The 12,366-nt window shown below is 36.3% G+C and overlaps 2 protein-coding genes across 2 annotated transcripts; both read right to left on the reverse strand.

The window, feature by feature from the left end:
- Window positions 1-2,126: 2,126 nt before the first annotated feature.
- LOC109242451 (vignain-like) lies at window positions 2,127-4,026 on the reverse strand. The gene is made up of 4 exons (XM_019409305.1): window positions 3,518-4,026; window positions 3,200-3,432; window positions 2,965-3,105; window positions 2,127-2,528 (listed from the first exon to the last, which is right to left on the reverse strand). Exons 1-4 carry the CDS (start codon window positions 3,957-3,959, stop codon window positions 2,271-2,273), a joined length of 1,074 nt encoding a protein of 357 aa, XP_019264850.1. The 5' UTR covers window positions 3,960-4,026; the 3' UTR covers window positions 2,127-2,270.
- A 1,113-nt stretch (window positions 4,027-5,139) lies between these two features.
- LOC109242452 lies at window positions 5,140-9,051 on the reverse strand. Its single transcript, XM_019409306.1, has 2 exons — window positions 8,819-9,051; window positions 5,140-5,480 (listed from the first exon to the last, which is right to left on the reverse strand). Exons 1-2 carry the CDS (start codon window positions 8,921-8,923, stop codon window positions 5,394-5,396), a joined length of 192 nt encoding a protein of 63 aa, XP_019264851.1. The 5' UTR covers window positions 8,924-9,051; the 3' UTR covers window positions 5,140-5,393.
- Window positions 9,052-12,366: the final 3,315 nt, after the last annotated feature.

Consider the following 12,366-nt stretch of genomic DNA (forward strand, 5'->3'; position numbering starts at 1 on the left):
GCACGAAGGATTTTGTCGTACCGTTTGATTTGATATCTTGTGCATGTTTATTGAGAAAGGGTTGGTTCATGCTCGTTATTTCTCTTTTGACTCCTTTAATATTACTTGTCTTTTCTCTTGTTATTTCTATAGCTTACGAATTGTACATGATATTAGTGAGTTGTCTTTTGACTTAAAAACCTCGCCACTACTTCAGTGAGGTTAGTCAAGATGCTTACTAATTACATGAGGTCAGTTTTACTCTACTATACTTCTACACTTTGCATGCAGATTCGGAGCTGAGCTGCTGTGGATCTTGAAGGCTAGCAATGAGGATGTACTCGCGTTCCAGCTGCAAGCTACCACCTTGTTCATGGTAGTTTAGGATTTGAACTACTATTTATGTATATTCAAACATATATTATATTTTCTTCGTAACAACGTTGTAAATTTAAATCTTAGTGGCTCATGACTTGTACTACCAATCTTTAGATTTTTCACCATTTTATTTATTGATTATTGATGATCTTTCATTCAATTTATGTTATTTATTTTTTGGCTTACCTAGCATGTGGGGTAAGGTGTCATCACGACTAAGTGGGATTTTGGTCGTGACAATTTCTCAAAAACCTCCCTGCTGGTTAACTATTTAATTTTCTTGCAGGATTTAAATTTAAGCTTTCATTATGCTTGCCCAAACTTTACTTTCTGATAATCCTAGATAGCTGGGGCAAAGTGGAGAATAGTGAGGATGACCCCGAATTATCAAATGGACCATTGACTCGTTCCAGGTCCAAGAACATCCAAGAAATGAATACTAAGGAGCTACATGATCTTCAATAATTGACTACAAGGTGTTAGATTTGTGAAAAGAATACCACGTTTAGATGTTTGGGAATTGCAAAGAACAAGCAGGGAAGAATGTTGAGCAGATGCGCGAAGCATTCAGAAAACGCACTTGAGTATACGCAGCGTGCACAAGGGGTAGAGCTACTAGACTAGAGTCCTTGCGCGAAGTCGTGTGCCATTCAGGCTTTTATGTGCGCGAAGAGTGCGCTGACGAGTTATTTTAGGAAAATTAGCATTGGAACTTTTCCTATTTTACACGATGGGTATTTTTAATAGTTGTGTTTTTTGGTAACTAATAATAGTCGTTATTTCATTAGTCAGTTAACGTATTGGCATAAAAAAAAAAAAAAAAACTCTTGAGAGAGATTTGGAACCTCTTGATTCGAGTTCGACTTTGGGTTGCCTATTTTAAAAAAAGTTGAGTTCTTGAGAGTAATTTCCTTTTCCTTTTTTATATCTAGATTCTAGAGTTTCTATTTCGTCGTTCTTGAGAGGGCAATTGGAATAGCTTTGGTTGTTGCTTGAAACGTTCAATCTGGATTCTAAATTTCCTTATTTTTTTTTTATTATTCAGACTTATCTCCATTACTTTAATCGAAATCTATCTTTAGTTTTGCACTCAATTATTGTTATTCTATATTGTGCTGCTTTGTTTAACACAGATCGTATCATTTTCAGGTTTGGGTTTCTAAATAGACGGGCTAGAATTGGCCCATCCACAAGCCAAACTTTTTTAAAAATCGTGATTTGGGACTTGGGCGTATGCCCGGAATAGAATTCGGAAGTCCCTAGCTTAATTTGACGTAATTTGTTGAAAACTAGGAGTTTAAAGGTTTAAAGAATTTCTAAGTTTGACCGTAGTTCGACATTGTTGCTACCGGGTTTGAATTTTGGTTCCGGAACTTGGTATAGGTACATTTCAGTATTTATGACTTATCTGCAAAATTTGATGCAAAACGGAGTTGATTTGCGTGATTCGGACGTCCGGTTGAGAAATTGCATGTTCTTGAGTTTCTTTGAAAATTTTATCCGTTTTGGTGTTCGATTCGTAGTTTTAAGTGTTATTGTGGTATTTTGATCACGCGAGCGAGTTTAAATGTCATACATATGGGGAGGGGAAGGAAAAATGGAGAAGAAAATTACAGGGTAAGGAACTGAACTCTCACTAACAAGGTAAAAGTTGACATAGTCAACCAATTGCACTACCAAAATTTGTCAAGCCAATCTTTGTCGTGCTTTTGTTACCAAAATGGAGTTGAAAGTAAATGAAAGGCTAAAACTTACAAACATTTGCAACCCCATGGAAGGAAACGTTTTATTCATGCAATCCAATACAAAAGAACTGAGAGATTACATATATGTCTGGCTTTTTTTCTCTCCTAATTTTCTTTCTAAATACTATAGCATGCTATATTCTAAAGCAGAGATACATGAACCAATATCTAGAGTTCATCCTTAGAGGGGGCTGGTTTTGGATTGTCCGCGGATAACTTGAGTGGATATGAAGCTTCCATGGCTATGCCACAGAGTCCTTCTTCAGCATCGATGCCTCGTTCCATCCTAAAATAACCTTGTTCTCCCCATCCAGTCCCCCATGAGTTCTTCACTATCCAATACTTTGTTCCATCATGAGTTGCTCCATAGCCCACAACTGCTACCCCATGGTCTAGCTCTGTGCCACAATTTCCATTGAACACTCCCTGCATTTTCACATGTTATATGTTCTGCTCAAATTTGACATGGTATAGCATCAGATGGACTCGAAGGAGAGCAGAATCGATATACAAGATTCATATAACATAGCCCGACTAGTTGGGTTGAGGCATGGTTGGTTCATTTATAGGATATGTCATGTGGAAAATGTTTGGTCACATATTAAAAAATGTTGTAATATTTGACATTAGTATGTCATCAAAGAATCTGGTCTGTGTGTCATGTTTAGACAATGCTCCGGCTGTGGCACATGACGATGTAGCCTTATTTACTGGGTTCAATTGAACACAGTATTTTCAACACGAGCATAAATGCATTTGGAAAATTAGTAAAACTTCAACATATATAAAATTTTGCACACATAATTTTAAAAATACAATGAACTCGAAGGTAAGAACTTCAAGTTGAACAGTCATATCAAACCTCAGAGTAAAACTGCAGATCGGAACCACTAGCATCAATAGCAACAGATACTGGTTGGTTGGCAACAGCTTTCATCAAAGCATCCTCGTCGTTTGTAGGTACCATTTCGTGTCCATCGATATTAACCACCGGGGAATTCATCTAGATGAGATCGAAAAGGTGTTAAAGAAAACAGTTCTAGGATACTGGCTGTTAACATATATATCAAGTATGTTGTTTAAATGTAGGTCTCTACCTTTGAAGAATCACAGCGACTGTCTCTGGCTCTGTAAGGATAGATACCCTCAGTTGTTATTCCTCCATTTTTCTTGATGAATTCATAGGCATTTTCCATTAGTCCTCCATTGCATCCTTCATTATCCTTTTCACAATCAACAAGCTCTTGTTCAGACAGGGAAACTAATTGGCCAGTCTTGATTTTATTTATTCCTTCAACCCCAACAACTGCAGAAAATGCCCAACAACTACCTGCAAATATATGAGGGGATAAATTAGCATGTACTAAAACAAAAGGTTGAGATAGTTATGATGATCACACAATTCAGCAACTTACCGCATTTGCCTTGATTCTTTACACCAGTGACAGCGCCTTGCTTTCTCCAATCGATGGATGCTGGCAGATTATCAGCCTTGTCGTGCATAAATCCAGTAGTAGGCCGACTACCATGGAGCATTCTAAAGTGTTTTACCTTAGAGCTGTAAAAATTTCTGAATTCATGATTGGTCATATCAGCAAACTCGTTGAGTTTCAATTTATAAGGCCTGTCCATCTTGTTTACCTTGTGAACATGCATCACATTCGCCTTGAATACATTGAAACGTTTTTGTTTCTCGCTTAGGTCTCGAGAAACAGTGTGATGGCTCCTCCATCTCTGGTACAAATCCCATAAGCTCTCTTCAGATGCTATGTCTTTTTCGGTGAACTCTAAGCTCTGAACTAGCCCAAATGCCATAGCCAACAAAAGAGAGATTAAGAAAATCTTCCCTAACTCCATCTATTTTATCAAAACTGAAATTTGAAGAATTCAATATAAGGTAAAAAGATTATTAGAACTATGATCTGAGAATAACATATGTTAATATGCTCTTTATATAGAGTAAGCCTAGATGACATTTTTGCATCAGTTAGAAATTCGTTAGTCTTTAACAGATAATAAGGAGAAAAGTTCCTTTACTTTTTCTAAAAAGTGAGACTTGCATAGGATATCAGGCTGTGATTTATCTAATAATGTCACCGCGTTATTTTTGCTAAGTTTGTTTTGCAGAGAATGACGACTGGCATATATTTGGATGGCTGCTGGACACGATTTCTTGCAAGCCTAAATGACGCAAAGAATCCTTTTTCCTACTTTCTGCTATATTTAGGATGTCCCATGAGATTTTCAAAATGCCAAGACGTGTCATTTATAGTTAGAATTGCCAGTAAAGGAACAGGTAAATATTTATAGCTTTGGGCAGTGAAATAACTTGTAATATCTGCTTCATGACGAATTACCAGTCCATATTCCACAAAATACATGGAAAAATTGAACACTCGTAGATTCATAATCAAATCTTTCACCTAAAACAAGTGCAGACTCACTGTAATTAAAAAGCAGAGACAACCAATGTTTCCGTAAGCTAACATCAGCAACTACACTTGGAACTTAAAGCCCAGAACTCTCGTTCATTCAACTTTGTTACATAATCAATGAGACAACGAAGGAAAGACAATTCATTTTGACAGAATCAAATACTCAAAATTCTGTCAAAATCTTCAATATTTAATCAAAAGGATTTCAGGCAATAAAATGGTTGGAAAAAACCAAGAGATGCTAATTTAATTAGACATGCGTTAAAGGAGAATAATTACAGCCAAGCAAGGACACATCTTTATAGTTTGTCTTGGACAAACAAAGCAAGCACGACAAAGGAATGTAACCGACAATGTGCAAATGTTTTTTCATACTACAATCCTTCACACTGTGCAAAACCAAGATTAGCAGTTCCTTTTGTCAAAATCATCAACTATCTCCCGGACCAACCAAACACACGAACTGCACAAACTAACAGCCTTGAGCGGTACAAAGATGCAACTATCCCATGTTTAACAGCAAATAATTGAGGACGTGAGAGCAAAGTGTATGAGTTGCACTTGTTATGCAAGAGTAACCAATAAATAGCAATTCACCGTAATTTACTCCAACTAAACCAAAAAAATTGGTATTTATTGTCAGATTAAAAGTAGCTACAGGTTTAATAGTGCAAGCATAATCCTGCTATGAACGGCATACAGCTAGACAGGTCCAAGCTTTGAGTACATTGAAGACATTCATGACCATTGTTCCATGATTTTTTTGGAAATTCAGTATAGAACCAGAAGTCCAGAAAGATTCAAAAAGACAGCAAAAATAAATTGTTGATTTGAATGCATTGCAATTCTTGGCAGCTTAGGCAAGAGACTCCCGCTCTTTGTTCTCTCTGATTAGCTGTGCTCTCATTCTTCTGATCTCCTCTTCCTTCTCCATTCTCTCTTGCTGCAGTGAGCCAAACTCGTACAGTCATCAACATTTTAAACAGAAGGATAAAGAGAAAATAAATAAAAAATAGAAAATAGAAAAGAAGCAAAGAAAGGCATACGACTTGATAAAACTAGAAAATTATGTTGTACATGAGTGAGACTTTATGTGGCTAGTGGGCATATGGCATTTGACTAGTCTCCAACCTTTGTAGTAAAAGAACCCTTATCATATCGGTCAATGCAAGACTCCCCAAGAACCAATCACTTGATTGTATATCACACGGATAACACTTCGCCTAGCAGCAAAACCGATAATGCCAGTTCTATAAGTCCTACATAGTTGACACTTGACAGCAAAACTGGTATCTTCTGGACAAAATCTATATACACTTTAATCCATGTTCAGGTGGATTTGCCACAGTGATAGACTAGGAGTGAGAAGGATCAAAGCCTATTTTCTTGGCTTGCACTTTTGGAATGAGGATTGCTGACTAGCATTTTGAATAGCTCACTGGCGATGTGGGCAGTATTTACGCCAATGACCTTTTTTTGGATAAATATCTCTGCCGATTGCCGTACGAAGGTGACAATTAACAGTCTCGGCTTCACGTAGGACTCAAAAACAAATAGAGGTTGGCCTACAAACATGGGTCTTCTACTGAGAGCTTATAAGCATGATACTCCTTTAAACAAAAAGGCCAACAGAGCGGATATTTGGATATTGCATTACAAGGTTTTTGTTGGACATCCTGCGAGTATTTTGATCATGCAAGTGGAAAGTTACTAGTTTTCAAGTACAAGAAGGTGCAGGTTGGTACTGTTTCAATATCAGTAGCTGATGCAAGAGAGGCCATAACACTTGGATGGGCTGCCTATTATTTGTTATGTACTCCTTACTCATGATATTTCAAGGCTTTCAACTAAGGTCCTCGAGAAGAAAGGCAAAACATCCAACTACCGCCCATAAGTACTAGACTTTGATAAAGGAATGGGAAGGCGGAGATAATTAATACTGTAATGTAAGTATACTAATTCTTCCAAGCACCTAGACTATAATAACTTTTATATATTAAACGGATAAGGCCCAAAACTTCCAAATAACTAACACCAAGTAATCATTTTATGGTTCTAAGCAGCAACGAAGAACATGAGCTAAAAGTTGTAAAGTTGTGAGCAGTTCTTGTTTTTTCCCCCTTCAATTTTCACCTTAATTCAGTAGATAATCGTTAGGTAGACACAAATATCATACAATATCAGATTTTTCGAACTCCAGAAAGCCGTAACAATGTCGAATTTCATATTCAAAGGCCCACTATAGACGAAGAAGCTTGAAGCTTCGAAATGGAATTTTTGAGCCAGCTCTCATGCGTTCAGCTATAGCTATTAACAATTCAAGCTCAATAACTAACAATAATTTCAGCAGAATAATTCAACATTTCGACCATTTTTTTTTTTCAACTTGCGATAACTTAACAACCCAGCAGTAGGAGTTCAATTTTTTTTACCCAGTTATTCAAATTAGTTGCTAGCACAATTTTGACACGAAGAGCTAACTCCAAACAATCAAACCAATTCGAATTTTCTAGCACCCAATAGTCGCACCTGTGACTTTTAACTTCACAAATTTTTAGAATCAAGGAGGGGAACGATGAACTCGAACAACAAAGAGTTCAAAATTTGCATTTCCGATCTCTTTCAAAATCACTGTGTAACAATGTTTTCAGCTCAACAACTACTCCGAATCAAACCGCAAGCTACATTTTCAACTTCGAAAACAACAAGTCCTTTTACGAGCATATTTGAAAACCCGACATAGAAGGAATGAAAATTTTTCTTTTGGAATTTTCTAATTTTTTTTGGTGATTTCTTATTCGGATATCAAGACAATAAACAAGGAAATTGTTGAACAATTTCTTAGCCTATTCTCCAAAACAAAAAGATTTTAAGAAATTTGAAAGCACTTAGTTCTGGAGGAAGGAGATGAAATATAGAGAAAGGAAGAGGGTTTAGTTATTTTAAGTCTTGGAATGGGTCGGGTTTAAGGTACTGGGTATTAGGTAATCAGTACGGGTTGGGGGTTAAATATGCTTAGAAGGCCGCCACGTGTCCCCTCCGTTAAACTGAGGGGTAAATATGTTTAATAGTAAGACGGTAGGGACAAATCAGACCAAATAGTATAACGGAGGGTATGTATAAACACTATTTAATAGTAGAGGGGTATTTTTTACCCTTCTCTGTTTCTATTTCAACCATCCTATCTTAATTCTGTGTAGTACATCATATCTATCATACAATTCTCGTGGAAAATTGATCCCAGATATATGAATTATTCGTATTTAGGCAAAGCAATCCCATTTAATCTCACCTCGAATTCACTCGTCTGATATTGGCCAAAACTTGCGGTACATATATCCTATCTTACTTCTACTTATTTTGAAACCTTTTCTCTCCAGATTAACACAACATTGTCATCAAACTTGAATTGTTTCTCCACAATTCAAACTTTTGGCTAACAAGCTCACTAGTTGTGTCAATTAACATAACATCGTCATCAAAAAACACACACCAACACCCTAGTGTAAACCATGGGTTATGAGAAATTCTTTTATCCCTCCTACCACAGTGCTCACACGTGTGACAGAACGTATCCTTTACAACATTTATACATTAAATATGAATTCTTTTCTTCTTCAGCATCCACCAAAGCACTTTAAATAATAGTGGTGTTTAGGCCAGCTTGAGCACACTTCTAGGTCAATGAATTCCATGTGTCGATCATTCTTCCTCTCCCTATAAATTTTCATCAATCATCTTAGCAAGAATATGACCTATGATGTAGGTCTACTAGGCATCAATCACTTCCAAACTGATCCATTGTTACTCCAGTAGCATTGCTAAGTCTTGTTGTATCACTCTGCCCATAGTTTCATGGAATGACTCATAAGTTTAATGTTACAACAGCTTGCAGAAGATAACAGCTTAACATTCTGATATACTAATTCTCCAAATTCCTGAGGTTTTTTCTCTAAGTTCCCCTAGAAGGAAGAGGATAACCATCTAGACTATGAGTATCCTCTCCGAAAACACCAACAATAATTAATGAATTCCTCTCAAAATACCATACATCTGAATGTCAGAAAAATCTGCACTTTTACAAATCTCAGAGCAACAATACCAGCATCCTTAATTTATGAGAACCAGTTACGATCCAGATCGAGAAAAGCCCAAAATCCAAAAAGACAATATATAATTCTGAGATTATTTCCTCACAAAAGGAAAAGAACCCAATTAGGATTCGGGAGGTTCATTTCATCAAAGGAAGCACAAAAACAAAATTAGGGTTTTGGAAATTACCTTCTCATCCTGATGGAGAGCGATCCATACATGGATTTTGTCCATGGTTTGCCAGAAAGCGAAAGCACCTAAAGACATTGCAAAGAACGTCGCCACTTTCACCATCTTCTCTAAATGTTCTTCTAAGTTTTCCGAGTCCTCTCAGTTCAGGGTATTGAATACAATCTTTGTTCACCTATTACTCTATTAGTGAGTTCTGTTCATTGCCCTTTCTGTTGACACAACTAACGACGTTGTTTTCCAGTTTTTGGGCTTTCAGGTTTGGTCCTCTATGAATTAGGTGATTTTGAACCTTTGGTCCATATTGGTTGCTTCTACTTTCACTCTAGTCCACTTAGTACTTTCACAAGTCATTATGAGATCTCTAAATTTAAGAATACTACATTCGGTATTTAAAAAGGACAGTATGAGTATTTGATACTTATTACGCGTATTTCATTGTGTAGAACTTAATTCCGAGCTAAGGACTATTTTTGGAGCTAAAACAGATAATTTGGATTTCGAAGTCTTAAGTAAAAATTAGATTGGGTTTGAGTTCGGGGTTTGAGGGCCAAGTATGAATGCGAAAAGTTGAAGAAAATTGAAAAGCTGGATAATTGGCCTAAGACAAACCATGCATAGCCCCAGGCATCGCGGTAGGGGAATATACCATCAGGGGGCCAAAAATCAAGCTGGCTGAAATAGCCTCTTGGCACGTCGCACAGGGTGATGCGACACGCGATGCGGCAAGCCATTTTTCGTTGTCAAATTTTGCAAATCGCTTCATTAAGGGTATTTTAGATCAAGGTCATTCTTACACGATATAAATACATGAAAAGCATGTTTATGATAGGACTTTTGACCTAAGGGGATTAAGAGAGCTTTAGAGGCTACAAGACACAAGGATTCATCAATTTTCATTAATCAATCATCGATTCAATACAAAAGTTTGGTAAAGTTGGTTGTAATGTTTTTTAGTGCTTTGAATTTATCTGTCGTGAACTCCTCATATTCAATGAAGTAGTTCCCCTTAGGGTTTTGACAAACATGGTATTTTGATCGTTATTTAGGGATTCGAATCTTTTATTTGCTTGAATTAATTGATAGAGTTTTACAATATTTTGAAGTATTCATTATTTTATTTAACCAAAGAGGAGTAATTTAGTGAATATCTTTGCATCGTATATTTTAGTTTCAATTAGTGATTCTTCTTTGTAATCACATGAGCTTTTTGAATTGTTAATTGAGCTAGTAAATAGAAAATTATTCGTGAGAAGTTTTCTTTGAGATTAAAATCATCAATGTTTCATAGCATATGATAGATATTTCCATTGGTTTATTTCTAGGAATTAAAGTTTATTCGAAGGAAGAACCTTAACTTTGAGGATAATCTAATTAACTAGTGAATTCGTGAGAATCAACAGTATTTTAGAAGTGAACTAAGAACAAGAATTGGATCCTAATATAAAAATATTGCACTTATATCGTCAATTGCCCTTATTTCTCCATTGATAATTACTTCATTGCTCACCTCTCAATTTTTCTACGATCAATTTTACTTGTTTATAAGTTTAGTCTGTTGCTTGCGGTGTATAATCACCTTTATCCCAAAATATATTCATCCTGAGTAAAATAACTTCTAGTTTTATTTCAGGAACAAAATTTGACTTTCTTGCAATTTGAATTCTTGCTTGATCGCAGGTGATAAGATCTAATTTTTTGGGGTGTATGACTCGATTGTTCTCTAAGGAATCGATTTCATACGATCCAGAGCTAGAGAACTTATTGTGTCAAAAAAGAAAGGAAAAATAACTTGTCGAAAATATCTCAAGATAATCCTTTACTCAAGGTGAGAAGAAACAAGGTCTACACGATGCAGTTGCGAGACATGCAGCTACCAAAGAGGAAACTCTTTGAGGGATCATCTTTGGTAGACGACACAACTGTAAATGGTGCTAGAAACCAGAGGATCAACTTAAATTTCCCATTGGTGGAAGATCGGCTTGAGATTGTTGAAGCCAGGTATGGGCGATCATAGGGAGACTATGCCAGGTTAGTCTACAATACAAGGAAATCAAGTGGGAGAGTCCTACCCATTAATGTGTTGAACTCAAGCAGGATCTGTTCAAACCATTCAGAATAATTGTATCTTCAGAGGCACGCGCAATGAAGATCCCAACAATCCCTTAATAGATTTTGGTGAGATAATGAACACCTTCTACTATAAAGGAGCATCACATGATGTTATACTTAAGGTCACTCCCTTTTTCGTTGAAAGGTGATGCTAAGAAATGGTACAGAGCCTACCTATTGAGTCCATCTGTACATGGGAAGACATGATAATAAATTTTCTTGACAAGTACTCCCTTGTTGCTAAAATAGGTAGAATGAGGAAGGAGATCTATAACTTTAGCCAAAAATAAATAAAAATTATTTTTGAGGCATGTGAATGATTCAAGGATCTTGTGAGAAGATGCCCCCAAAATGGAATAGAACCCTGGATGCAACTCCAAGACTATTGGGATGGTATAACACATGCTACTATGAGGATGCTGAATAATGCAGTTGGAGGACCGCTGATGAAGAAAACACCTTAGGAAGCTACACTTATTCTAGATGAGTTATCTGAAGATGTTGACTAATGTGTGCTGATGAAAACAAAATAATAAAATAGTTTGGGATACATCAAGTGGATTCTTCTATTGATATGCAGGCCCAGATTGCTGCTATGACTAAGAATGCCAAGCAATTAACCTTAGCCATGGGACAAAGTAAGCTATAACCAGCCTATAATTTTTGCGGAATCGGCCACCCAACACATGAATGTCATGCCTCAGCTGCATATAAACAGGTAATTATTTTGGAAAAGTTCAATAGAGGTAACTATCTAGGTGAAAACAATTTTAATTCCATGGACAGAGGCACCCCGAATTTTCGTAAAGTTCTCCTAGTGGTAATTTGAATGCATGTAGTAGAACAATCCTAGACCTGAAGGATAGATACCTCTAGATTTCCAAAAACCAATAGATGCAACAATACTAGCCTCAACATTCCAATTAGTCAAGTTTGGAAGATTTGATGAAGGCTTTCATCTCTAAGTCTGACGAAAAAATTTGAAAAAATTACAATGTATCCATCCAAAACTTAGAGAAGCAAATGGTAAATCTTTATAGCATGTTATTTGAGAGGGCCTTAGGAATTCTTCCAAGTGACACCGAAAGGAATACCAAAGAGACAATAAAAGTAGTGTCATTAAGGAGTGAAAAAAATATTGAAGGACCATGTTATTTGAATAAAGTTAAAGTTACCAATAAGCTAGTTGAAACAACAGCGGAATAGAAGAATGAAAGCTTCAGAGGGTGAGAACAATACAACTCAAAAGGAGAAATGTAAGCATAGTTGGAAATTGAAGAAAGAAAACATATTCTTGCTTTATCTTTTCCTAGAAGAGAGAGAAAAATTAAGTATTTTGGGTGATTCATTAAGATACTTAAGGATATGTAAATATGACATTCGTTAAGGTACTCACTCAAATGCCAACATATGCAAAATTCTGAAGGAGATCTTTT

Source organism: Nicotiana attenuata, unplaced genomic scaffold, assembly GCF_001879085.1.
Source record: "Nicotiana attenuata strain UT unplaced genomic scaffold, NIATTr2, whole genome shotgun sequence".
NCBI classification, from domain to species: Eukaryota; Viridiplantae; Streptophyta; class Magnoliopsida; order Solanales; family Solanaceae; genus Nicotiana; species Nicotiana attenuata.

What these genes read in the sequence shown, in the direction of transcription:
- LOC109242451 (XM_019409305.1), bottom strand. Translation starts at nt 3,959, where the DNA reads ATGGAGTTAGGGAAGATTTTCTTAATCTCTCTTTTGTTGGCTATGGCA. An exon ending in GTCGCTGTGATTCTTCAAAG is followed by an intron (nt 3,106 to 3,199) that starts GTAGAGACCTAC and finishes GATCTCATCTAG; the next exon opens with ATGAATTCCCCGGTGGTTAA. An exon ending in ATCTGCAGTTTTACTCTGAG is followed by an intron (nt 2,529 to 2,964) that starts GTTTGATATGAC and finishes GTGAAAATGCAG; the next exon opens with GGAGTGTTCAATGGAAATTG.
- LOC109242452 (XM_019409306.1), bottom strand. Translation starts at nt 8,923, where the DNA reads ATGGTGAAAGTGGCGACGTTCTTTGCAATGTCTTTAGGTGCTTTCGCT. An exon ending in CTCTCCATCAGGATGAGAAG is followed by an intron (nt 5,481 to 8,818) that starts GTAATTTCCAAA and finishes GGCTCACTGCAG; the next exon opens with CAAGAGAGAATGGAGAAGGA.